The 27,616-nt window shown below is 45.0% G+C and overlaps 2 protein-coding genes across 4 annotated transcripts in view; both read left to right on the forward strand.

Annotated features, from left to right (window-relative positions):
- LOC129813245 (E3 ubiquitin-protein ligase TRIM9) overlaps positions 1-12,044 on the forward strand; it is a 63,040-nt gene extending 50,996 nt beyond the window's left edge. For both annotated transcript variants that reach the window (XM_055865544.1, XM_055865545.1), the window contains 3 exons: positions 2,162-2,465; positions 6,133-6,295; positions 9,807-12,044. In XM_055865544.1, the coding sequence (XP_055721519.1) occupies positions 2,162-2,465; positions 6,133-6,295; positions 9,807-9,884 (545 nt within the window). In that variant the 3' untranslated portion in view covers positions 9,885-12,044. The remainder of the gene's footprint in view (positions 1-2,161; positions 2,466-6,132; positions 6,296-9,806) is intronic.
- Positions 12,045-19,252: 7,208 nt separating this feature from the next.
- LOC129813247 (glycogen phosphorylase, liver form) overlaps positions 19,253-27,616 on the forward strand; it is a 33,056-nt gene continuing 24,692 nt past the window's right edge. Inside the window, exons 1-5 of one of the 2 annotated variants that reach the window (XR_008753134.1) lie at positions 19,253-19,600; positions 20,782-20,883; positions 21,723-21,801; positions 23,081-23,184; positions 27,020-27,151. Coding sequence is in view for 1 of the 2 variants with exons in the window: in XM_055865546.1 (XP_055721521.1) it covers positions 19,358-19,600; positions 20,782-20,883; positions 21,723-21,801; positions 23,081-23,184; positions 27,020-27,151 (660 nt within the window). In the remaining variant the exon portion in view is untranslated. The remainder of the gene's footprint in view (positions 19,601-20,781; positions 20,884-21,722; positions 21,802-23,080; positions 23,185-27,019; positions 27,152-27,616) is intronic. The other variant, XM_055865546.1, reaches the window with a different exon arrangement.

The following is a 27,616-nucleotide window of genomic DNA, read 5'->3' on the forward strand; positions in this document are numbered from 1 at the left end:
CAGCTTTGGTACACACACATACAGTATTCCCACCCTCCCTTACACCTGCCTGCCACCATGCATTCCCATTGTGTATGCTGCTCAGCTCTACACGTACGGACAGACAAGACAGATAAGAGAAGCTTGTCACGCTTCAGTGGACCTGTGAAATCCAGACAGGCTCCTTCTCTCTGTGTGACATGATTTTGTCTGTTTTGATGTTCTCCTATGTAGCTGTTGGGTTTAACAAAGATAATATCTAGAAAACAAGACAATATTAGTCCGGATAGATTCTATTGGTTTCAGGTTTCAATTGACGATTTTGATGCCAGGCAACCAGGATTTGCTTTGCCTTTAATTTTCTCCCCGTCTGGAAAATAGTCTATGGGAAAGCGTGCTGTAATAGGAATAATAAACCCTTGTCGTTGGTTTGGGAAATAATCCCTAGACTGGATGGAATATGCTTGGATCGTCTCTGTGATACTAAAATGGCCACTGAAAAGAAGCAGTTTCCCTGATAAAATCAACACGGCTTTTACAGTCTCTACCACCCTCCACCCTCATCCTCCACCTTCATCCTCCACCCTCATCCTCATCCTCCACCCTCACCTCCACCCTCACCTCCACCCTCACCTCCACCCTCATCCTCCACCCACACCTCCACCCTCACCTCCACCTTCATCCTCCACCCTCATCCTCATCCTCCACCCTCACCTCCACCTTCATCCTCCACCCTCATCCTCCACCCTCACCTCCAACCTCACCTCCACCCTCACCTCCACCCTCATCCTCCACCCTCATCCTCCACCCTCACCTCCACCCTCATCCTCCACCCACACCTCCACCTTCATCCTCCACCCACACCTCCACCCTCATCCTCCACCCTCACCTCCACCCTCATCCTCCACCCTCATCCTCCACCCTCACCTCCACCCTCATCCTCACCCTCACCTCCACCCTCACCTCCACCCTCATCCTCCACCCTCACCTCCACCCTCATCCTCCACCCTCACCTCCACCCTCATCCTCCACCCTCACCTCCACCCTCACCTCCAACCTCATCCTCCACCCTCATCCTCCACCCTCACCTCCACCCTCATCCTCCACCCTCACCTCCACCCTCACCTCCACCCTCACCTCCTACACACTGTGCTTTTACTCTGCTCCCTCTCACTCTCTCCCTTCCCCTCACTCTCTCTTTTTCTCTCTCCCACCCCCCCTCTTCATCTCTCTTTTACTCTCTCCCCCTCTTCCTCTCTCTTTCTTTCTCTCTTTCACTCTCTCCCTCTCCCCCCCTTTCTTCCCCCCTCTTCCTCTCTCTCTCTCTCTTTCACCCTCTCCCTCTCTCCCCCCTCTTCCTCTCTCTCTCTCTCTTTCACTCTCTCCCTCTCTCTCTCTCTTTCACTCTCTCCCTCTCTCCCCCCTCTTCCTCTCTCTCTCTCTCTTTCACTCTCTCCCTCTCCCCACTTTCTTCAACCCCTCTTGCTCTCTCTTTTTTTCTCTCTTTCTCTTGCCGTCTTTCTCTCTCTCTCTCCCTCCCTCTGTGCATTTCACAAGTTCACAAGTTTGATGTCCAATGAGGGCTTCAGTTATTCAGGTTTCACTGGGAATCTCCAATCAACATATTTTTTACTTATATTATGTTCCCATGGGAACACTCGTGTTCTGATGTTCCAATTACCATGGTAACAGTATCAAGTCCCATAGAGTGCCCACAGAGATAGCAACTGCCCTCTCCTTGAGTGTCTAATGGAGTATTGTATTTGTCATATCTGTCATGTATTTATAATAATAGTATATTTGACAGTGTGTGCCAGAGATATGTGATTTGCCTGTACCGTACCGTAGAGAATCAGCCAGTATATAAGTCTTATATTCTGGTAAAACTCTGGGATGCAGTAGTCTACACGTCTGTTTAGATGTCACTCCACTCCTTGTATTCCCGTGTCATATGCCAAAGACAATGTTTGTCAAGGAGTGGAATCATAGCTAAAATGTGAAAACCTCGGGGTCCCCGGGACGAGTTTGGGAAAAGCTGGTTTAACCACACCTCAGACCACCAGTTTCTAGCCTCGTCTCCTCTGTTAGGTGTTTTCACCATGCTGATGGTTCCCTTATGGTGGAAAAACGGAAAAGTGAACCTCTTTATCTGTCTGTGTGTGTGTGTGTCTACTTCCTGTAGTTGCCTGGTTCACCTTTGACCCCGCGTCAGCCCACCCTGACATCATCCTCTCCAACGACAACCTGACAGTGACGTGCAACAGCTACGATGACAGGGTGGTCATGGGTAATTCCGGCTTCTCCCGCGGTGTGCACTACTGGGAGATCACGGTGGATCGCTATGACAACCACCCAGACCCTGCGTTTGGGGTTGCCCGCGGCGACGTGCTGAAGGACGTGATGCTGGGGAAAGACGATAGGGCCTGGGCCATGTATGTGGACAACAACCGCTCCTGGTTCATGCACAACAACTCACACACCAACAGGTAGGTCACCTGGTACACCTGATACCTCTACACCAACAGGTAGGTCACCTGGTACACCTGATGCATCCACACCAACAGGTAGGTCACCTGGTACACCTGATGCATCCACACCAACAGGTAGGTCACCTGGTACACCTGATACCTCTACACCAACAGGTAGGTCACCTGGTATACCTGATGTATCCACACCAACAGGTAGGTCACCTGGTACACCTGATGCATCCACACCAACAGGTAGGTCACCTGGTACACCTGATGCATCCACACCAACAGGTAGGTCACCTGGTACACCTGATGCATCCACACCAACAGGTAGGTCACCTGGTACACCTGATGTATCCACACCAACAGGTAGGTCACCTGGTACACCTGATGCATCCACACCAACAGGTAGGTCACCTGGTATACCTGATGCATCCACACCAACAGGTAGGTCACCTGGTACACCTGATGCATCCACACCAACAGGTAGGTCACCTGGTACACCTGATGCATCCACACCAACAGGTAGGTCACCTGGTACACCTGATGCATCCACACCAACAGGTAGGTCACCTGGTACACCTGATGTATCCACATCAACAGGTAGGTCACCTGGTACACCTGATGCATCCACACCAACAGGTAGGTCACCTGGTACACCTGATGCATCCACACCAACAGGTAGGTCACCTGGTACACCTGATGCATCCACACCAACAGGTAGGTCACCTGGTACACCTGATGTATCCACACCAACAGGTAGGTCACCTGGTATACCTGATGCATCCACACCAACAGGTAGGTCACCTGGTACACCTGATGCATCCACACCAACAGGTAGGTCACCTGGTACACCTGATGTATCCACACCAACAGGTAGGTCACCTGGTACACCTGATGCATCCACACCAACAGGTAGGTCACCTGGTATACCTGATGTATCCACACCAACAGGTAGGTCACCTGGTACACCTGATGTATCCACACCAACAGGTAGGTCACCTGGTACACCTGATGCATCCACACCAACAGGTAGGTCACCTGGTACACCTGATGCATCCACACCAACAGGTAGGTCACCTGGTATACCTGATGCATCCAGACCAACAGGTAGGTCACCTGGTACACCTGATGTATCCACACCAACAGGTAGGTCACCTGGTACACCTGATGCATCCACACCAACAGGTAGGTCACCTGGTATACCTGATGCATCCACACCAACAGGTAGGTCACCTGGTACACCTGATGTATCCACACCAACAGGTAGGTCACCAGGTACACCTGATGCATCTACACCAACAGGTAGGTCACCTGGTACACCTGATGTATCCACACCAACAGGTAGGTCACCTGGTACACCTGATGCATCCACACCAACAGGTAGGTCACCTGGTACACCTGATGCATCCACACCAACAGGTAGGTCACCTGGTACACCTGATGCATCCACACCAACAGGTAGGTCACCTGGTACACCTGATGCATCCACACCAACAGGTAGGTCACCTGGTACACCTGATGTATCCACACCAACAGGTAGGTCACCTGGTACACCTGATGTATCCACACCAACAGGTAGGTCACCTGGAACACCTGATGCATCTACACCAACAGGTAGGTCACCTGGTACACCTGATGCATCCACACCAACAGGTAGGTCACCTGGTACACCTGATGCATCCACACCAACAGCTAATGGAGAGGCTTTGTCTAATGAAACACCAACCAATCCACTCTGGCTAGTGTAACAGTGTTGCTTCCGTCCCTCTCCTCGCCCCTGACCTGGGCTCAAACTAGTGACCCTCTGAACACATCGACAACAGTCACCCGCAAAGCATCGTTACCTATCGCTCCATAAAAGCCGCGGTCCTTGCAGAGCAAGAGAAACAACTACTTCAAGGTCTCAGAGCGAGTGACGTCAAAGATTGAAACGCTACTAGCGCACACTGCTAACTAGCTAGCCATTTCACACCGGTTACTCTCACCCACCTCCTCCTTCCCCACAGCAACCAGTGATCCAGGTCACGGCACCAATGTAACAGTGTTACTTCCGTCCCTCTCCTTGCCCCAACCTGAACTCGAAAGATGGAGCCTCTGAACTCATCGACAACAGTCACCCTCGAAACATCGTTACTTATCGCTCCACAAAAGCCGCGGGGAAACTACTTCAAGGTCTCATAGCGAGTGACGTCACCGATTTTTAAACACAACTAGTTGCTAACATACTGACCATTTCACACCGGTTACACGACTGTGAAGATACTGTTGCTATTACCTGTATGCTTAAGATGTGTCAGTAGGACTCAAATAACATTTAATTGTATTTGTCACATGCTTGTAGACATAGTGAAATGCTTACGGTCCTTTTCCAACAGTGCAAGTTGTTATTTTTTAAGAAGAAAAAAAAAGGACTGTAGGTATTTACAGTGCTTTCAGAAAGTATTCACACCCCTTTACCTATTCCACATTTTGTTGCGTTATAAAGTGATTAAATAGATATTTATTCTCACCATAGTGTTCACTCAAGGGTGGGAATACTTACTGTATGTAAATGAGATATTTCAGTATTTCATTTATTTATTTTTTATCAACTATTTTTTTTTAGACATGCGTTCTCTTTGTCATTATTAATAATTGTAATAATTCATAAAGATTTTTTTAATGACGAAAATCCGGTGTTTCTACGTCAAACAGTTGTGCATTCGGAAAGTATTCAGACCCCTTGACTTTTCCCCCACTTTGTTACGTTACAGCCTTATTCTAAAATGGATTAAATTGTTTTTTTCTTCCTCATCCATCTACACACAATACCCCATAATGACATCACAAGACCCCATAATGACATCACAAGACCCCATAATGACATCGCAATACCCCATAATGACATCACAATACCCCATAATGACAAAGCAAAAACAGGTTTTTCGATTTGGGTGGAGTGCTGCAGAGATGGTTGTCTTTCTGGAAGGTTCTCCCATCTCCACAGAGGAACTCCGGAGCTCTCTCAGAGTGACCATCGGGTTTTTGGTCACCTCCCTGACCAAGGCCCTTCTCCCCGATTGCTCAGTTGGGCTGGGCGGCCAGCTCTAGGAATACTTTTGGTGGTTCCAAACTTCTTCCATTTAAGAATGATGGAGGCCACTGTGTTCTTGGGGACCTTCAATGCTGCAGAAATGTTTTGGTACCCTTCCCCAGATCTGTGACTCGACACAATCCTGTCTCTGAGCTCTACGGACAATTCCTTCGACCTCATGGCTTTGTTTTTGCTCTGACATGCACTGTCAACTGTGGGACCTTATATAGACAGGTGTGTGCCTTTCCAAATCATGTCCAATCAATTGAATTTACCACAGGTGGACTCAAATAAAGTTGTAGAAACATCTCAAGGATGATCAATGGAAACAGGAAGCACCTGAGCTCAATTTTGAGTATTATAGCAAAGGGTCTGAATACTTATGTAAATAAGGTATTTCTGTTTTTTATACATTTGCTAAAATTTCAGGAAAACCTGTAATTCACTTTGTCATTATGGGGTTTTGCGTGTAGATTAATGAGAATTTTATATTCTTTTATCAATTTTAGAATAAGGCTGTAACGTAACAAAATGTGGACAAAGGGAAGGGGTCTGCATACTGTATACTATGCATACTGTATGTATTTGACATTCTGTGTTTCTCTTCAGGACGGACGGGGGCGTCAGTAAAGGAGCTACAGTAGGAGTGTTGTTAGACTTCACCAGAGGGATCCTCATCTTCCTCATCAACGACGAACAGCAGGGTCCTGTGGCCTTCGAAGGCATCGAGGGGCTCTACTACCCTGCTATCAGCCTCAACCGAAACGTACAGGTAACATAGAAACAACATAGAAACAACGCTATAGCCCCAATGTAGAAACAACATTATAGCCCCAACGTAGAAACACTATTCTAATGTTGAGGTAACATTGCCACAACAGAGAAAGAACGGTATACCAACCCAGATACACGCAACGTAGAAACAACGTTATAGCCCCAACATAGAAACAATGTTATTCCAACCGCAAAGTCCAGGTAACATTGCCACAGCATAGACACAACATTACCCCAACCTGGCTAGCACCTCCTGTGCAGAGAGAGGATCCAGAGAGGCTTTCTATTCTACACAATATCTATGAATATCTAAAAGATTATGCATATATATCAAATTATTCATGCCTGTAGACAGCTTCCTCATCTATATTCATATGTATAGAGGCCCACGGTGGGCGCGTCATAGTGAAGCATTCCACCATTCCATAGTGAAGCTCTTGCTGCTGGTGATTCTCTGATCCACCTCTACGCAGACGACATCATACTATATATTTCTGGCCCTTCTTTGGACACTGTGCTAACAAACCTCCAAACGAGCTTCAACGCCATACAACTCTCCTTCCGTGGCCTCCAACTGCTTTTAAATGCAAGTAAAACTAAATGCTGCCCGCACCTGCCCGCCCGTCCAGCATCACTACTCTGGACGGTTCTGACTTAGAATATGTGGACAACTACAAATACCTAGGTGTCTGGTTAGACTGTAAACTCTCCTTCCAGACTCACATTAAGCATCTCCAATCCAAAGTTAAATCTAGAATCGGCTTCCTATTCCGCAACAAAGCCTCCTTCTCTCATGCTGCCAAACATACCCTCGTAAAACTGACTATCCTACCGATCCTTGACTTTGGCGATGTAATTTACGAAATAGCGTCCAACACTCTACTCAGCAAACTGGATGCAGTCTATCACAGTGCCATCCGTTTTGTTACTAAAGCACCTTATACGACCCACCACTGCGACCTGTATGCTCTCGTTGGCTGGCCCTCACTACATATTCGTCGCCAAACCCACTGGCTTTAGGTCATCTATAAGTCTTTGCTAGGTAAAGCACCGCCTTATCTCAGCTCACTGGTCACCATAGCAACACTCACCCGTAGCACACGCTCCAGCAGATATATTTCACTGGTCACCCCCAAAGCCAACACCTCCTTTGGCCGCCTTTCCTTCCAGTTCTCTGCTGCCAGTGACTGGAACGAATAGCAAAAATCACTGAAGCTGGAGTCTTATATCTCCCTCTCTAACTTTAAGCATCAGCTGTCAGAGCAGCTTACCGGTCACTGTACCTGTACACAGCCCATCTGTAAATAGCACACCCAACTACCTCATCCCCATATTGTTACTTATCCTCTTTCTCTTTTGCACCCCAGTATCTCTACTTGCACATCATCATCTGCTCATCTATCACTCCAGTGTTAATGCTAAATTGTAATTATTTTGCCTCTACGGCCTATTTATTGCCTTACCTCCCTACTCTTCTTCATTTACACACACTGTACATAGATTTTTCTATTGTGTTATTGACTGTAAGTTTATGTGTAACTCTGTGTTGTTGTTGTTTTTGTCTCACTGCTTTGCTTTATCTTGGCCAGGCCGCAGTTGTAAATGAGAACTTATTCTCAACTGGGCTACCTGGTTAAATAAAGGTTAAATAAAATAAAATTCCAGGTGAAGCTGGTTGAGAGAATACCAAGAGTGTGCAAAGCTATCATCAAGGCAAAGGGTGGCTACTTTGAAGAATATCAAATATAAAATATATTTTGATTTGTTTAACAGTTTTTTGGTTACTAAATGATTCCATATGTGATATTTCATAAACTCAGCAAAAAGAGAAACGTCCTCTCACTGTCAACTGCGTTTATTTTCAGCAAACTTAACATGTGTAAATATTTGTACGAACATAACAGGATTCAACAACTGAGACATAAACTGAACCAGTTCCACAGACATGTGACTAACAGAAATTTAATAATGTGTCCCTGAACAAAGGGGGGCTCAAAATCAAAAGTAACAGTCAGTACCTGGTGTGGCCACCAGCTGCATTGAGTACTGCAGTGCATCTCCTCCTCATGGACTGCACCAGATTTTCCAGTTCTTGCTGTGTGATGTTACCCCACTCTTCCACCAAGGCACCTGCAAGTTCCCGGACATTTCTGGTGGGAATGGCCCTAGCCCTCACCCTCCGATCCAACAGGTCCCAGACGTGCTCAATGGGATTGAGATCTGGGCTCTTCGCTGGCCATGGCAGAACACTGACATTCCTGTCTTGCAGGAAATCACGCACAGAACGAGCAGTATGGCTGGTGGCATTGTCATGCTGGAGGGTCATGTCAGGATGAGCCTGCAGGAAGGGTACCACATGAGGGAAGAGGATGTCTTCCCTGTAACGCACAGCGTTGAGATTGCCTGCAATGACAACAAGCTCAGTCCGATGATGCTGTGACACACCGCCCCAGAACATGACGGACCCTCCACCTCCAAATCGATCCCGCTCCACAGTACAGACCTCGGTGTAACGCTCATTCCTTCGACGATAAACGCGAATCCGTCCAGCACCCCTGGTGAGACAAAACCGCGACTCGTCAGTGAAGAGCACTTTTTGCCAGTCCTGTCTGGTCCAGCAACGGTGGGTTTGTGCCCATAGGCGACGTTGTTGCCGGTGATGTCTGGTGAGGACCTGCCTTACAACAGGCCTACAAACCGTCAGTCCAGCCTCTCTCAGCCTATTGCGGACAGTCTGAGCACTGATGGAGGGATTGTGCGTTCCTGGTGAAGATCTGTGAAGTTATTTGGATTTTTACGAATTATCTTTGAAAGACAGGGTCCTGAAAAAGGGACGTTTATTTTTTTGCTGAGTTTAGTTTTGATGTCTTCACCATTATTCTACAGTGTAGAAAATAGTAAAAATAAAGATAAACCCTGGATTGAGTAGGTGTGTCCAAACTTTTGACTGGTATTGTAAGTGACGTGAAGCTTGAGACAGACATTTGTTGTTCTTTATGATAGCCACATTAGCAACTAATTAGCATTCCATTTTTTGGGGGAGGGGGACAGGGGTAAATACAGGAGAATATATTGATAAAAGTCACCTTGTCCTAGAGAGATGTACACGGTTGTCAAAACGTCACGCCAGAGTAAGCCTATACTAAACACAAACATTCATCTGAAGTCTTTCTAAAAATCCCCTATGGAAAAAATGAATGGTGGAAAAAAACGATTGGAACCATTTCCCTGTTTGACCGCTAGGTTTTATGGGTATTCTGGCTCTATTGGTAATGGTAATGCAGTGCTTGCTAACACCTCATGCAGACACCAGCAGCAGTGATACAGTAGCTTAGTCTATTTCTCATTAGTTCAACAGCTCCACCTGCTGTTCAATACCTGCAATGACATCTATATACAGATAATTGTTCGATCTGCTTCGAGAAATATTATTTTCTGCTGCTAGGATATGAGGAGGAGGAGGAGGATGAGGAAGAAGGAGGAAGATTATGATTTTGTTTGTTCTGTAGGTGACCCTGCACACCGGCCTGCCCATTCCTGACTTCTACACTCCAGGAGAAGCAGACCTGTCTGGCTCAGTGTGTTAAGGAGTTGACTCAGCACTGCAGTGAAGCAAGACAAGACAAGGGCTGCGTCCCAAATGGCACACTATAGCGCACCCTATTCCCTTCATAGTACACAGGGCTCATAGAGCTCTGGTCAAACGTAGTGCACTATATAGGGAATAGGGTGCCATTTGGGACTCAGAGAATGGCAACAAGCTGCTCACCGTCTGGGCTCTCTAAGTGTGGACCACAAATGGCACCCTATACCCTATTTAGTGCACTACTCTTAGCCAAAGTCATGCTAAAATTAGTCTGCTATATAAGGAATAGGGTTCCATTTAGGGCTCGTTCAACTCACAGCCATGTGCACAACACCACGTCCCTATTCCCAAGCTTCTATAGACCAACCAGGCCCATTGTCATACGTCAGATAGTGTAACCTTCGCCTGTTGATCGCAGGACTAGCGTTGGGTTGGAGTGACGTCAGTGCCTGACGTCAGACAATGCTCCTGACCTCTACAGACCACTGGACGGTCCGGACCCATAGCCTTGACTGTACAGTACAAGATACTCTTAATACTCAGTTAATACTCTCAATACTCATACAGTTACTGTACATACCTACTGAGCCATCAACACCCAACTCTCAACTGGAAATGGAACTCTGATTTGGCTTACTGCCCTGTCTTAACATGTCAATTATTAGGATTGGTTGAAAAGTGAACTAGATTCATCCATCCAACCAATCCAAGAAGACTACTTACTACTCATCACCAGACTCTAGAACCCCTCTGGACTCTAGAACCCTGCCCTGTTAGTTCGGGTTCTAGATCTCTGAAGAAGACAACATAATATGTCATCATAGAACCCTTAACTTTAGACATTCTCTCTCTCTCTGTGTCTCTGTGTCTCTCTCTCTCTCTGTGTCTCTCTCTCTGTCTCTCTGTCTCTCTGTGTCTCTGTGTCTCTCTCTCTCTCTCTGTGTCTCTGTCTCTCTGTGTCTCTCTCTCTCTCTGTCTCTCTGTGTCTCTCTGTGTCTCTCTGTCTCTCTCTCTGTCTCTCTGTCTCTCTGTGTCTCTGTGTCTCTCTCTCTCAGCCACACACACACACACACACACACACACACACACACACACACACACACACACACACACACACACACACACACACACACACACACACACACACACGACCCTGTTACCATAGTCTGTACAAACCACTTCTCCACACTAACATTTCAACAGAATCCTTGTCGCACCAAACACACATACATGAGACTGCAGAAAGGAACAAGAGTGGATTACCCTTGACGACAGCCAGGGGGAGCAGACGAGGACACTCATCTACCTGCTGAAGAGGCCCGCTGGGCAAAAACAGGTTGAATCAAGGTTGTTTCCACGTCATTTCAACCAAAGAAATTCAATGTGATGACGTTGACTCAATGCGGAAAACGGATTGGATTTGAAAAAAAGTAATCAACGTAAAGAGAACTCTGTCATTGTTTTCACCAAACTTGTAACTTAAATCCAATGACATGAGTTCCAAATAGCACCCTATTCCCTTTGTAGTGCACTACTTTAGACCAGGGCCCATAGGGTAGTGCACTACTTTAGACCAGGGCCCATAGGGTAGTGGACTACTGTTGATCAGGCCCCATAGGGTAGTGCACTACTGTTGACCAGGGCCCATAGGGTAGTGCACTACTTTAGACCAGGGCCCATAGATAATTGCTTCTCTCAAACTGGCCCGTAGGGTTCTGGTCAAATGTAGAGCCCCACATAGAGACTGCATGTGGGACGGACCGCCACGTGGGTCGGAGCGGCAGGTGGGACGGACCGCCAGGTGGGACGGACTGTAGACATGGACTGTATTTCTATTGTATTCTGTAAATTAGACGCTACCAGTGGCTTTGCTTTTTAAACCTGAATCTTATTCGTAGTTTGTAACCAACGAAATACAGTCGACTTATTCTATTCTACTAAGAAGACCTTTATTTATTCAAAAGGTAGGGTACATCCCACATGGCGGTCCCTATACAACTACTTCTGCCCAGGGCTCTTTGGGATGCCACATCCTCTGTTTCGCCACATCTGTCAGTGAGATAGATATAAAACGCTGAATATATGTCTGTCTGTTCGTGCGTCCCATTCGTTGGTGGTGTTGGCGGTGGAGTTGGTGTTGGGGGTGGAGGTGGTGTTGGGGGTGGAGGTGGTGGTGTTGGCGGTGGAGTTGGGGGTGGAGTTGGTGTTGGGGGTGGAGGTGGGGGTGGAGGTGGTGTTGGCGGTGGTGTTGGGGGTGGAGGTGGTGGTGTTGGCGGTGGAGTTGGTGGTGTTGGGGGTGGAGGTGGTGTTGGAGGTGGAGGTGGTGGTGGTTGGGGTGGTGTTGGTGATAATGTATTTATATTTTTTATTGAACCTTTATTTAACTAGACAAGTCAGTTTAAGAACACGTTTTTATAACGCTGGATGGTTTCACTCCGACATTGTTCTGTTCTGAATAAGGTGCTACTGCAACTCAGCTAATGCTCTTCCTGTAGAGGACCGAATCCTAGCGTCCCATATAGCACCCTATTCCCTACAGAGTGAACTACTTTACACCAGTGGCCATAGGGCTCTGGTCAAAAGTAGTGCACTAACTAGGGCAGGGGTTCTCAAAGTGGGGTCCGCAGAGGTACTGTAGGGTATCTGTTGTCAGATCTCAATATATACACTTCATGACCAAAAGTATGTGGACACCTACTCGTCAAATATCTCATTCCAAAATCATGGGCATTAATATGGAATTGGTTCCCCCTTTCCTGCTATAACAGCCTCTACTCTTCTGGGAAGGCTTTCCTCTAGATTATGAAACATTGCTGTGGGGATTTGCTTCCATTCAGCCACAAGAGCATTAGTGAGGTTGAGGACTGATGTTGGGTGATTAGGCCTGGCTCGCAGTCGGCGTTCTAATTAATCCCAAAGGTGTTCGATGGGGTTGAGGTCAGGGCTCTGTGCAGGCCAGTCAAGTTCTTCCACACCGATCTCGACAAACCATTTCTGTACGGACCTCGCTTTGTGCACGGGGGCATTGTCATGCTGAAACAGGAAAGGGCCTTCCCCAAACTATTGCCACAAAGTTGGAAGCACAGAATCGTCTAGAATGTCATTGTATGCAGTAGCATTAAGATTTCCCTTCACTAGAACTAAGGGACCTAGCCCGAACCATGAAAAACACGGCTGTCCCGTTCTGTGAGCTTGTGTGGCCTACCACTTCGCGGCTGAGCCGTTGTTGCTCCTGGACGTTTCCACTTCAAGATAACAGCACTTACAGTTGACCGGGGCAGCTCTAGCAGGGCAGAATTCTGACCAACTGACTTGTTGGAAAGGTTGCATCCTATGACGGTGCCACGTTGAAAGTCACTGAGCTCTTCAGTACGGGCCATTCTATTGCCAATGTTTGTCTATGGAGATTGCATGGCTGTGTGCTTGATTTTATACACCTGTCAGCAAACGGGTGTGGCTGAAATAGCCGAATCCACTAAATTGAAGGGGTGTCCACATACTTTTTCCCACATATAGTCAATATTACTATCAACAACAGATTAAAATAATTTTGGGGCGAAGGGATCCGTGGAAGAGTGTAATACAATAAAATACAATGTAATTTTATTAATCTACACTTTTCGGTTCTCAACCCTGTGCCTGGGAGGCTTACAGGGATATTGGTATCTACAGTACTCCACCAATTGTACATTTTTCAACTCAATACCCCCAAAATATTGTTTTTACAAACATAAATGCACTGTAATTTAAGCTTTAAAATGGCAATGATTTCTTTCTGCCTCGTGGCAAAAATGAGTAGAATTGCAGGATATTCGGCAACATTTTGTCGTTGCCGAGAGACGGCTCTTTAAAACGTTCCTTCCCCGGGGGGCCAAAGACTTGGTCCGGCCACGCACTGCCAAAGTCATAGTAGAAGTCCTTGTATGCTATTTCAATCTCACTCGAGTTGTGTTCTGATTTATGAATTTGAGAACCCCTTATCTAAGACATAGGACTAAAGGGGAACTTCATCGTTTTTGTACTATTGTTCTTGAAAATACTCTTTATGTGAAGGAGATTGTATAGATGGATTGATTATTGATGTTTAGACAGAGAGTATCTTTGTTTGTGGATTATTCACTTAACATTGTTGTTCCTTTTTTTATGTTTTTACCTAATATGAATTAATTAATGCATATGTTAATTAATGATGAATAGAATATCCCATGAAGTGAAAGTATTAGCTATCTACAAGCAGGACTGTTTCCTGGTTGTCTACAAGCAGGACTGTTTCCTGGTTGTCTAACAAGCAGGACTGTTTCCTGGTTGTCTAACAAGCAGGACTGTTTCCTGGTTGTCTACAAGCAGGGCTGTTTCCTGGTTGTCTACAAGCAGGGCTGTTTCCTGGTTGTCTACAAGCAGGACTGTTTCTTGGTTGTCTAACAAGCAGGACTGTTTCCTGGTTGTCTACAAGCAGGGCTGTTTCCTGGTTGTCTACACGCAGGGCTGTTTCCTGGTTGTCTACAAGCAGGACTGTTTCCTGGTTGTCTAACAAGCAGGACTGTTTCCTGGTTGTCTACAAGCAGGGCTGTTTCCTGGTTGTCTAACAAGCAGGACTGTTTCCTGGTTGTCTACAAGCAGGGCTGTTTCCTGGTTGTCTACAAGCAGGACTGTTTCCTGGTTGTCTACAAGCAGGGCTGTTTCCTGGTTGTCTAACAAGCAGGACTGTTTCCTGGTTGTCTACAAGCAGGACTGTTTCCTGGTTGTCTACAAGCAGGGCTGTTTCCTGGTTTTCTACAAGCAGGACTGTTTCCTGGTTGTCTACAAGCAGGACTGTTGACAGGGAGTGGCAAGAAGTAGAATGATAGCACAATCAGACTGGTACCCAGGCTAGCGCTAGTGGTTGATGGGCTACAAAACCTTCAGAAAAAAAGACAGGATGCTACCTCTTGTTCAACCTTCATGGTAGTCTTTTCACCTAGAGCAACTCTAGAACAAGTCTCAAACAACTCTAGAACAAGTCTCGAACAACTCTAGACCTACTGTAGTGTTTAGTTCAGCACACAACTCCTGTGTCCCAAATATGGCACCCAGTTCCCTATTTAGGGCACTACATTTGACCTGGGCCCATAGGTCTCTCGTCAAAAGTAGTGAACTATATAGCGAATTGGGTGCCATTTGGGACACAGGCAGTGAGATCAGTGACACTTGACATTCACCCTGAAATTATCCCTTTAAAATCCATTCAAAATCCCTTTAAAATCCATTCAAAATCCCTTTAAAATCCCTTCAAATCCCTTTAAAATCCATTTAAAATCTATTTAAAATCCCTTTAAAAATCCCTTTAAAATCCATTCAAACCCCTTTAAAAACCCTTTCAAATGGGCCAACTACAGAGGATGTATGTCTTGAGGCATCCTTTGTGTAAGCGTATTCATTTATTTGATGTCATTAGGAATCAAACATAGCACTCTACTGGGTGATTTGGATGGTCATCACCCATCTTCCAACGGATGGTTATTTGGGGTGTTGGTTATTTGGGGTGTTGGTAGGAGCTATGGGGATATATTTGGGGTGTTGGTAGGAGCTATGGTGATATATTTGGGGTGTTGGTAGGAGCTATGGTGATATATTTGGGGTGTTGGTGGGAGCTATGGAGATATATTTGGGGTGTTGGTTATTTGGGGTGGTGGTAGGAGCTATGGAGATATATTTGGGGTGTTGGTAGGAGCTATGGAGATATATTTGGGGTGTTGGTAGGAGCTATGGTGATATATTTGGGGTGTTGGTAGGAGCTATGGTGATATATTTGGGGTGTTGGTAGGAGCTATGGAGATATATTTGGGGTGTTGGTAGGAGCTATGGAGATATATTTGGGGTGTTGGTAGGAGCTATGGTGATATATTTGGGGTGTTGGTAGGAGCTATGGTGATATATTTGGGGTGTTGTTAGGAGCTATGGTGATATATTTGGGGTGTTGGTATGAGCTATGGAGATATATTTGGGGTGTTGGTAGGAGCTATGGAGATATATTTGGGGTGTTGGTAGGAGCTATGGTGATATATTTGGGGTGTTGGTAGGAGCTATGGTGATATATTTGGGGTGTTGGTAGGAGCTATGGTGATATATTTGGGGTGTTGGTAGGAGCTATGGTGATATATTTGGGGTGTTGGTTATTTGGGGTGTTGGTAGGAGCTATGGAGATATATTTGGGGTGTTGGTAGGAGCTATGGAGATATATTTGGGGTGTTGGTGGGAGCTATGGTGATATATTTGGGGTGTTGGTAGGAGCTATGGAGATATATTTGGGGTGTTGGTAGGAGCTATCGTGATATATTTGGGGTGTTGGTAGGAGCTATGGTGATATATTTGGGGTGTTGGTAGGCGCTATGGTGATATATTTGGGGTGTTGGTAGGAGCTATGGTGATATATTTGGGGTGTTGGTTATTTGGGGTGTTGGTAGGAGCTATGGTGATATATTTGGGGTGTTGGTAGGAGCTATGGAGATATATTTGGGGTGTTGGTAGGAGCTATGGAGATATATTTGGGGTGTTGGTAGGAGCTATGGTGATATATTTGGGGTGTTGGTAGGAGCTATGGAGATATATTTGGGGTGTTGGTAGGAGCTATGGTGATATATTTGGGGTGTTGGTAGGAGCTATGGTGATATATTTGGGGTGTTGGTAGGAGCTATGGTGATATATTTGGGGTGTTGGTAGGAGCTATGGTGATATATTTGGGGTGTTGGTAGGAGCTATGGAGATATATTTGGGGTGTTGGTAGGAGCTATGGAGATATATTTGGGGTGTTGGTAGGAGCTATGGAGATATATTTGGGGTGTTGGTAGGAGCTATGGAGATATATTTGGGGTGTTGGTAGGAGCTATGGAGATACAGTGCATTCGGAAGGTATTCAGACCCCTTCACTTTTTCCACATTTTGTTATTATAAAATGGATGAAATAGTTTTTCCCCTCATTAATCAACACACAATACCCCATAATGACATCACAATACCCCATAATGACATCACAATACCCCATAATGACATCACAATACCCCATAATGACATCACAATACCCCATAATGACATCACAATACCCCATAATGACAAAGCAAAAACAGGTTTTTAGAAAATCTTTCCCTCTATCCTGACTAGTTTCCCAGTCCCTGCCGCTGAAAAACATCCCCAAAGCATGATGCTGCCACCACCATGCTTCACCGTCAGGGTGGGGCCAGGTTTCCTCCAGACGTGACTCTTGGCATTCAGGCCAAAGAGTTCAATATTGGTTTCATCAGACCAGATAATCTTGTTTCTCATGGTTTGAGAGTCTTTTAGGTGCCTTTTGGCAAACTCCATGCAGGCTGTCATGTGCCTTTTACTGAGGAGTGGCTTCCATCTGGCCACTCTAAAGGCCTGATTGGTAGAGTGTTGCAGAGATGGTTGTCCTTCTGGAAGTTTCTCCCATCTCCACAGAGGAACTCTGGAGCTCTGTCAGAGTGACCATCGGGTTCTTGGTCACCTCCCTGACCAAGGCCATTCTCCAACCGATTGCTCAGTTTGGCTGAGCGGCCAGCTCTAGGAAGAGTCTTGGTGGTTCCAAACTTCTTCCATTTAACAATGATGGAGGCCACTGTGTTCTTGGGGACCTTCAGTGCTGCAGACATTTTTTTGGTACCCTTCCCCAGATCTGTGCCTCGACACAATCCTGTCTCTGAGCTCTACGGACAATTAGAGTAGAGCTCTTAGACAGGATTGAAGTTTTCCCCTAGATCCTGATCTTGGGTCAGTTTTGCATATTCCTCATGGTTGGTTAAGGTTGTGGATTGGAGGAGAGGAAGATGATCCTAGATCTGTATCGAGAGGACATTTCACCCTGGAACTCATTAATGCCATTGCCAACTCTCTAAACATGTAGTTGTTTTGTTGCCTCTTTGTTGAGTCATTATGGAGACTACCAGACAGACTCTTTCCCACACTGCCCAAAAAATATCTACACAGGCCCAGCACTGAGGAGGGCACTGGACGTGTGTGTGTGTGTGTGTGTGTGTGTGTGTGTGTGTGTGTGTGTGTGTGTGTGTGTGTGTGTGTGTGTGTGTGTGTGTGTGTGTGTGTGTGTGTGTGTGTGTGTGTGTGTGTGTGTGTAAGAGGAAGAGAGCGAGTAACGGGTAGACGGAGGGGGACGGACAGGTAGGCGGAGGGGGACTGAGACAGAGAGATGGCAATGTTAACACATGTTTCCCATGCCAATAAAGCCCCTTGAATTGAATTGACAGAGAGATGGGGGAGGGAGACAGAGAGAGGGGGGGAGACAGAGAGAGAGATAGAGAGAGGGGGAGGGAGACAGAGAGAGGGGGGAGGGAGACAGAGAGAGGGGGGAGGGAGACAGAGAGAGGGGGGAGGGAGACAGAGAGAGGGGGGAGGGAGACAGATGAGAGGGGGAGGGAGACAGAGAGAGGGAGGGAGACAGAGAGAGGGGGAGGAAGACAGAGAGTGGGGGGGGGACAGAGAGAGCGAGGAGGGGTTGGGCACAGAGAGGGGGAGGGTCATCTCTGATCTAGGCCAAATTAAGACAAAGATGGTCATTATCCCAATGTTATATAACTATTCCAGTATACAAATTAAATTATCATTCTTTTGTAAACTAGTTTTTTATGCAATTTGGAGACTGAATTTATATTAGATTCAACCAAATACAAATGTGTAGATACTATCGGTACTGGAAGGTTGATGTTGAACTATTGGTATAATTCATCCATAGTCATTGTAGTTTCTTTAAACCAGCTGTATAGACCAAGTTGTCTGATCATTTAAGTCATTTAAGGTGCCTACCCAAGAAGATGAAGTTGAATGAAATACAAGTTTGAGCGCAGAAACCCCCGTGGACAGTGGTGGTATTAAAAAAGGAAATTCGCCCTGACAGTCCCTCAAGACAACCTTTCTTTACTCTCCTAATTTAGCATATTTTAGCATTCTAGAATGTACATATACGGTCGCTGGGCGACATACAAGTAGGCAGTTCTCTCAATGTATATAATGTGCGCTTAAGCAATGTGCGTCTGAAATCTAAAGTGATAAAAATGTATGCTCTGCTTGGCGGATTATACAAAAGGTCCAATGTCCTTAAACATTGATTATACTTTACATATAGTCTGTTTACTTATATGTCAATAAAGACAAATGTTGCTATTGTTATGATTATTGTTATTACTATATTTGGAATTGTTGCTATTATTAATGATCTCTCTTGGTGTTTTCTGTATCTGTGAATATTCAATAAAATGATAAGTGTCCAAAAACATTTTTCCAATATTTTTCTCTGCACTCATCTGCCAGAGGTTGAGAGGTTGGGAAACGTCACACCTCCGCCTCCATGCACATTAAAGAGGATAGAGAGGAGGAGACTCACGCCACAGAAAAGCAACTACCTAAACTTAGTTTCTCCACTTTTGAGTTGAAATTGAAAGACTGTCAGCAGCCGTTTTGTTCAGCAGCATGGCGGCACCTCTCACTGACCAGGAGAAGCGTAAACAGATCAGTATCAGAGGAATTGTCGGGGTGGAGAACGTCGCCGAGTTGAAGAAAGGTTTTAACCGACATCTTCATTTCACTTTGGTCAAAGACAGGAACGTAGCGACGCCGCGGGATTATTACTTCGCCCTAGCGCACACGGTTCGAGATCACCTGGTGGGAAGATGGATCAGAACCCAGCAGTTCTACTATGAGACCGATCCCAAGGTAAAGTCGTTTCAAAGTGGTTGACTTTGCCAAATATCATGCTGTACTTTTGTTTGGATAATTTATCCTGGCTTTACCTGTCTGTCTTGTACTGTCCTTATCTGGTCCAGTATTAGCTAGTGATGAGTCGTTCGCGAACCAACTGCTTTTTTTGGTGAACTTTGGGAACCGAATCGTATTTGGTTCCCTGATTTGCATACTGCGTCTACTAACTACTTTGTTGAGCTTCAAACAACGATTACCTGCTAATAAATGACAAAATAATTATCTGAATATGTTGAATCCTTACTGCAAAAAATAAATAAATAGTGGAGAGATATCGATCCGGTCCACGCTCATTTTTGCACTGCGCCCCCCCCCCCCCCCCCCCAAAAAATGTAGGGTTAGGTAAATATGTATTTGAACATGCATATTACGATCTGACATGGTACCCTACGTTTTTGGATTACATTTGAAATTTGCAATTTCAAACATTTTTCAAGAGTTTTGAATAAAGAGCTGTTTGGGACCCAATTTATGCGGCTCTTTTTTTTTATGGGAACGGAGCCAAATACTGTGGCTACCCGGAAAGACTCTGAATGCCCATCACTAGTCACAGCCCTGCCCCCCTTTTATTAAACGTCTCCGTCTGCTGCTCCTCGTCATCATTATCACCATCAATTTGCTTCCCAATAATATCTCCTTCCTCCATGAAATGTAACCTACTTTCTACAAATCTAATAGCAGTGGATTGGTGGAGACCATAGATTAGTGGGCGTTTCCACCATTTATTTCTTATACCAGTCATTTTCCTTTTTCAATTTAGTGACGGGAGTTCAACAACTGTCCATTTTGGGAGGAAGGAGAGCTACATTGTGATAAAGACTATATTTAGCCTTACCGTGAAGCTGTAGGCCTCTCGTGAAATCATAGTTTCAATGGCCTGGTTGTATTCCGGAAGAATCTGAGAGTAGGAGGGCTGATCTCGGATCAGTTTTGACTTTTACATCATAATGAAAAGGATTTTTCCTTCCTAGGAAGCAAACGGAGAACGGAACTAAAGCTGGGAGTGACATACCTGACTTTGTTCAATACAAACTCTCTCTCGTTTATTTTTCATGCACAACGTTTTCTATTTGGAATGCTGGAGTAGGGATTTTTTTTTTTTGATTATGGTCTGCCACCCTGTTCCCCTTGTCTAGCGGGTGTACTACCTCTCCCTGGAGTTCTACATGGGCAGAACCCTCCAGAACACCATGATTAACCTGGGGCTGCAGAACGCCTGTGACGAGGCCATCTACCAGGTGAGACAGGACTGAGAGGACGTCTGGAGCACACCAATGGCATGTCTACAGGCAGGAACCACTGGAGCCTAGAGACTTAACCAATACTGTTACAAGAGACACAATTTCTCAACTGTGAAAGCATGATTAACCCACCTTGGTCACGCAGGTTAAGCATGATTAACACACCTTGGTCATGCAGGTTAAGCATGATTAACCCACCTTGGTCACGCAGGTTAAGCATGATTAACCCACCTTGGTCACGCAGGTTAAGCATGATTAACCCACCTTGGTCACGCAGGTTAAGCATGATTAACACACCTTGGTCACGCAGGTTAAGCATGATTAACCCACCTTGGTCACGCAGGTTAAGCATGATTAACCCACCTTGGTCACGCAGGTTAAGCATGATTAACACACCTTGGTCACGCAGGTTAAGCATGATTAACACACCTTGGTCACGCAGGTTAAGCATGATTAACCCACCTTGGTCACGCAGGTTAAGCATGATTAACACACCTTGGTCACGCAGGTTAAGCATGATTAACACACCTTGGTCACGCAGGTTAAGCATGATTAACACACCTTGGTCACGCAGGTTAAGCATGATTAACACACCTTGGTCACGCAGGTTAAGCATGATTAACACACCTTGGTCACGCAGGTTAAGCATGATTAACACACCTTGGTCACGCAGGTTAAGCATGATTAACACACCTTGGTCACGCAGGTTAAGCATGGTGATGTGATTCATCAGCTCATACACTATTAAACACTAATATGGGTCTGTCCCCTTTTTGTATTGCTTGAACAAGTTGAATAGAGTTTGTTATTTTTAAAGTCTCTGTTTGCTTGTGTAGCTGGGTTTGGACATGGAGGACCTGGAAGAGATGGAGGAAGATGCAGGGCTGGGGAACGGAGGCTTGGGCAGACTGGCAGGTACAGTACGGACCAAGTGTTAGGTGTGTGTGTACTTGCTAACTTCTATGGTGGTTCATGACCAAAGAAGTTGTCTACACGGAACCAATGGAACTGGGGACCGGGCTACAGGGTTCTATTTAATGTAGTCACACAGTGTAGTACAGAATACAGTGGGTTGTCATCGGGTGGAAAACTACAGCTAGCCTCTCCTGTCTGCAAGCCAGAACAGGAAGTTTACCTAACACTATGAGGCTGTTGTTGGCTGGCCAAAACAGGAAGTTTACCCAACCGTAAGAGGCTGTTTGGTTGGCTGCACCACAGACACACTTTATTACACTTCATTTTGTTATAGTTTGGCTCCGTTTACACAGGAAGCTCAAATCTCCCAAAAAAAGTGCTGGTCTGATTTGGTTAAAAGACCACTTAGTGGGAAAAGATCAGAATTGGGCTCCCTGTGTAAACGCAGCCTTTTTTTGACATGAGAACAGATCTTTATGCCACAAACAAAGCAAATGACAACCTCCCTGTAGCCTGGTCCCAGATTTGTTTGTTCTATAGAGCCAACTCCTATAGTCGCTATAACTAACCTTCATAGGAATATTCCAGAGCAGATACTAAGAAATACTACGCCATACTTTACACCATAATTTACACCAAACTTCACGCCATACTTTACCCCCCTAAGCCATACTTACGCCGTACTTTAACCCCCCCTACGCCGTACTTTAACCCCCCCTACACCGTACTTTACCCCCCCTACACCGTACTTTACCCCCCCAACACCGTACTTTACACCCTACAGGTTTTCTTTGCGTCCACTGTATCTTTATACTTCATCAGTTAGTATTTTTGACCCGTTGACTAGTAATTAATTTCAATCCCCTGACTAGCATGTTTCCTTCCTACCCCCCCTCACACCATACTTTACCCCCCCTCACACCATACTTTACCCCCCCTCACACCATACTTTACCCCCCCCCTACACTGTACTTTACCCCCCCTACAATGTACTTCACCCCCCCTACAATGTACTTTACCCCCCCTACACCATACTTTACCCCCCCTACACCATACTTTACCCCCCCTACACTGTACTTTACCCCCCTTCTCCATACTTTACTCCATACTTTACCCCCCTACACCGTACCTTACCCCCCCCTCCCTACACCGTACCCTACCCCCCCTTACTCCATACTTTACACCCTACAGGTTTTCTTTGCGTCCACTGTATCTTTATACTTCATCGGTTAGTATTTTTGACCCGTTGACTAGTAATTAATTTCAATCCCCTGACTAGCATGTTTCCTGGACTCGATGGCCACCCTGGGTTTGGCAGCGTACGGTTATGGCATCCGTTATGAGTATGGGATCTTCAATCAGAAGATCAAGAACGGTTGGCAGGTAACAATACTTCTCTGCATTCATCTGCTGCATTTTAAAGGGGCAGTCTGGGATTGGTACATCCAGGTTTTTTGACAAAATTATTGAGATGTATCATTTTGATTCTTGGATATATAATTTATAAATGCCTCATGAGCTTATTTAAACTGTCTTACCCTATTAGAAACCTATATATATATACCCCCCCTAAAGTATATATATATATATATATATATATATATATATATATATATATATATATATATAAGCTCATTTTAACAATGACAAACCACAAGGATTTCATTCTTTGCAGTAGAGGCTAACTTCTCCAACCCTATTCGGTATGTACAGAACATGTTTCGTGCCTCGCTCCACTTCAGTCAATGAATAATCAATACAATCTAGTTCAGCGTTCAAAAGTGCATTGCACTGCAAACACACAGCCCAAATTCAAAAGGGCAAAAAACCCTCCGGTGTGTATGTACTGTAGGTTGTTATCAGAATCAAACAAGGGGCAACAACACGTTAGTCGATTGGTTGGCTCAGGGGGTTGAGAAGGCTATCGCAACTGGGTCCCAAATGGCACCCTATTCCCTATGTAGTGTACTACTTTGGACCAGGGGACGTAGGGCTCTGTTCAAAAGATGTGCACTATATAGGAAATAGGGTGCTATTTGGGATACAAGCTAGTGTTTCACCATTTCAACAGAGAGCGAAGAAGACAGCAACCTCTTCCTGTTTAATGATTGACCAACACCGCACACCTGGGTTCAACTACTATTCGAAATCATTTCTAATACTTTATCTGGGCTTGCTTGGTGCAGTATTTTGTAAGTCGCTCTGGATAAGAGCGTCTGCTAAATGACTTAAATGTAAATGTAGAACCAATAGAATAATCCTGCCCACCTGGGCACCTAAGAGTCCAGTCAGATTAGAGCAAACGCCAAAATGTATTTTGAAAGATTCCAGGTCTGCAACAGTGTGACGACAAACGGCCTTCCTCTGTGGCTCCAGCCTGGATTGCATCAGTGTGACAGGGGTGGATTTCAATGTAAATGAACCCCGGCTGCCCAGGGGACCCCCACTGATTTATATATATATATATGACAAATGTGTTCAAAACAATTATATATGGCCTATTGTGTTTTATTTTTATTCTGAAGTAAAAAAGCGTACATGAAAGATATTTCAATTTGTGTCATAATAGCAGCAGGTCATGTCTGTGGGGAACTTTGTATTTTGGGGGATGGGGGGGATGGGGGGGGGGGGGGGGCTATAGACCATCATTCAGTCAGATCACACTGACTGAATGATGAAACGTTTTAGAATGAGAAGCTCAGCTGTAGTATTTGTATAGTCATCTAGAGCAGGGGTTTGCAAACGGGTCTGCAAATTATTATTATTATTATAATGCTGAATAAAAAAGTCCTGTAAAGTGTTGGTTCATGAGCTGAAATAAAATATCCCAGAAATATTCCATATGTACAAAAAGCTTATTTCAAATTTTGTGAACAAATGTGTTTTATATCCTTGTTAGTGAGCGTTTCTCCTTTGCCAAGATTGTCCAGCCACCTGACAGGTGTGGCATATCAAGAAGCTGGTTTACACACCATGATCATTACACAGGTGCACCTTGTGCTGGGGGGACAATAAAAGGCCACTTTTAAAATGTGCAGTTTTGTCACACAACACAATGCCACAGATGTCTCAAGTTTTGAGGGAGCGTGCAATTGGCCTGCTGACTGCAGGAATGTACACCAGAACTGTTGCCAGATAATTGAATGTTCATCTATCTACCATAAGCTACCTCCAACGTCATTTTAGAGAATTTGGCAGTACGTCTAACCGCAGACCACATGTAACCACGCCAGCCCAGGACCTCCACATCCGGCTTCTTCATCAGCGGGATCGTCTGAGACCAGCCACCCAGACAGCTGATGAAACAGAATTATTTCTGTCTGTAATAAATCCCTTTTGTGAGGAAAAACTCATTCTGATTGGTTGGGCCTGGCTCCCCAGTGGGCAGGTCTATGCCCAGTCATGTGTAATCCATAGATTTGAATGAATTTATTTAAATTGACTGATTTCCTTTTATACAAACTGTAACTCAGTAAAATATGTTCATTTGTATTTTTTGTTCAGTATAGTTTTATTTGGTGTGGGGGAAAATGTATTGTGTAATTAATATTACTAGCTGCAACATGATACCATTTCAGTATGAATGAAGTTGGAAGTACAGTAGTTTCACTAGACAATGCTAACTAGCGTTAGCACAACGTCTACAGGAACGGTTAGCAGTGGAGGTCCTGGGCTAGCGTGGTTACACGTGGTCTGCGGTTGGACATACCATATATGGTCTGGGGAAATAGATGAATGGCTTCATTGCCATAGTTTGAGATTATCTCTTTAAATATGAATGAAATTACAGTCATCTGCGCTAATTTAGTTTTTTTTCTGTATAGAAAATTCTTAAGCGGGTCATTTAAGTGGTCAGTTTCGGGAAGGAGAAAACTTTGTCAACTTAATCTACCAAAACCAGATGTTGAACTACACTGAGCAAAAAATACATGCAGCAGTTTCAATGATTTTACTGAGTTACAGTTCATATAAGGAAATCAGTCAAATGAAATACATTAGGCCCTAATCTGTGGATTTCACATGACTGGGAATACAGATGTGCATCTTGTTGGACACAGATACCTTAAAACAAAGGGAGGGGCGTGGATCAGAAAACCAGTTAGTATCTGGTGTGACCATTTGCCTCATGCAGCGTGACACATCTCCTTCATATAGAGTTGATCAGGCTGTTGATTGTGGAATGTTGTCCCACTCCTCTTCATTGGCTGTGCCAAGTTGTTTGATATTGGTGGGAACTGGACACACTGTCGTACACGTCGATCCAGAGCATCCCAAACATGCTCATTGGGTGACATGTCTGGTGTGTATGTAGGCCAGGGAAGAACTGAGACATTTTCATCTTCCAGGAATTGTGTACAGATCCTTGCAACATGGGGCCATGCATTATCATGCCTTTGATAAAAATGCAATTGGGTTCAATTGTCCGTAGCTTATGCCTGCCCGTACTATAACCCCACAGCCACCGTGGGGCACTCTGTTCACAACGCCATACACGCTGTCTGTCATCAGCCCGGTACAGTTGAAACCGGGATTCATCCATGAAGACCGCACTTCTCCAGCGTGCCAGTGGCCATCAAAGGTGAGCATTTACACACTGAAGTCGGTTACAATGCTGAACTGCAGTCAGGTCAAGACCCTGGGGAGGACGACGAACACGCAGATGAGCTTCCCTAAGACGGTTCCTGAGAGTTTGTGCAGAAATTCTTCAGTTGTGCAAACCCACAGTTTCATCAGCTGTCGGGTGGCTGGTCTCAGACGATCCCGCAAGTGAAGAAGCCGTATGTGGAGGTCCTGGGTTGTCATGGTTACACGTGGTCTGCGGTCGTGAGGCCGGTTGGACGTACTGCCAAATTCTCTAAAACAACGTTGGAGGTGGCTTATATCATGTACTGTACCTGTAATGTACCCATGCTGTACTGTCTACCTGTATGTGTACTGTAACTATGCTATACCACACTGTACTTTACTACTACTACTACTGCTGTACATGGACCATCTACGGCTATATTAGCCTGAGTACCACTCTGTTTGTGTTGTCATGCCGTTGGCTTGACAATGAGCGCTGGAATTGGCAAGAACACAAACTGATCTGAGACCAGGCTATGGTTTCATAAACATATTGACCCATTCAAGTTTTGCTTAGTCACACTTCGATTTTTTGAAATTCACTTGTAAAACCCTTATACAGTATGTTGTCATGTGATTGGCTTGTTCCTAGGTGGAAGAAGCAGACGATTGGCTGCGTCATGGTAACCCTTGGGAGAAGGCCCGCCCTGAGTACATGCTACCGGTGCACTTCTACGGCAGAGTGGAGGAGTCTAAGGAAGGGGCCAAATGGGTGGATACACAGGTACTTAAAATTATGATAATGAATACTACCTTTTTTAAATTTGTAACATGCTGATAATAGTGCTCAGTTGTACCACTTTAGTACCTGCGTATCTATGGGGATTTGAGATGCATTTTCTAATATACTTACATTGTCACTTGTGTTATTACAAGGTCACTACACAGGTATGATGGCAAATAAGGGCCATTGTTGGTGTTAAAAAGATTGTTTTGGTCATTAGTCAACCTTGGTAAAAGTGTTACTGATATTTATCATGTTAAATTCAAGTATTCCCATTTCTTCCCATAGGTTGACTCACTAAGTACAGTACCTGCATATCTATAATTTTATTGGGCTTGGTATTGATTAATTTATCGTCTTGAATTTACCCGTAATCTTATTTGGAAGGAAGTTTTAAGATGATAAATTAGTCTTACTTTTTTATTTTAAACCTAATCAACCTAATCTTCAACTAATCTTAATCTT

Source organism: Salvelinus fontinalis, chromosome 16 (genome assembly GCF_029448725.1).
Source record: "Salvelinus fontinalis isolate EN_2023a chromosome 16, ASM2944872v1, whole genome shotgun sequence".
Classification (NCBI taxonomy): Eukaryota; Metazoa; Chordata; class Actinopteri; order Salmoniformes; family Salmonidae; genus Salvelinus; species Salvelinus fontinalis.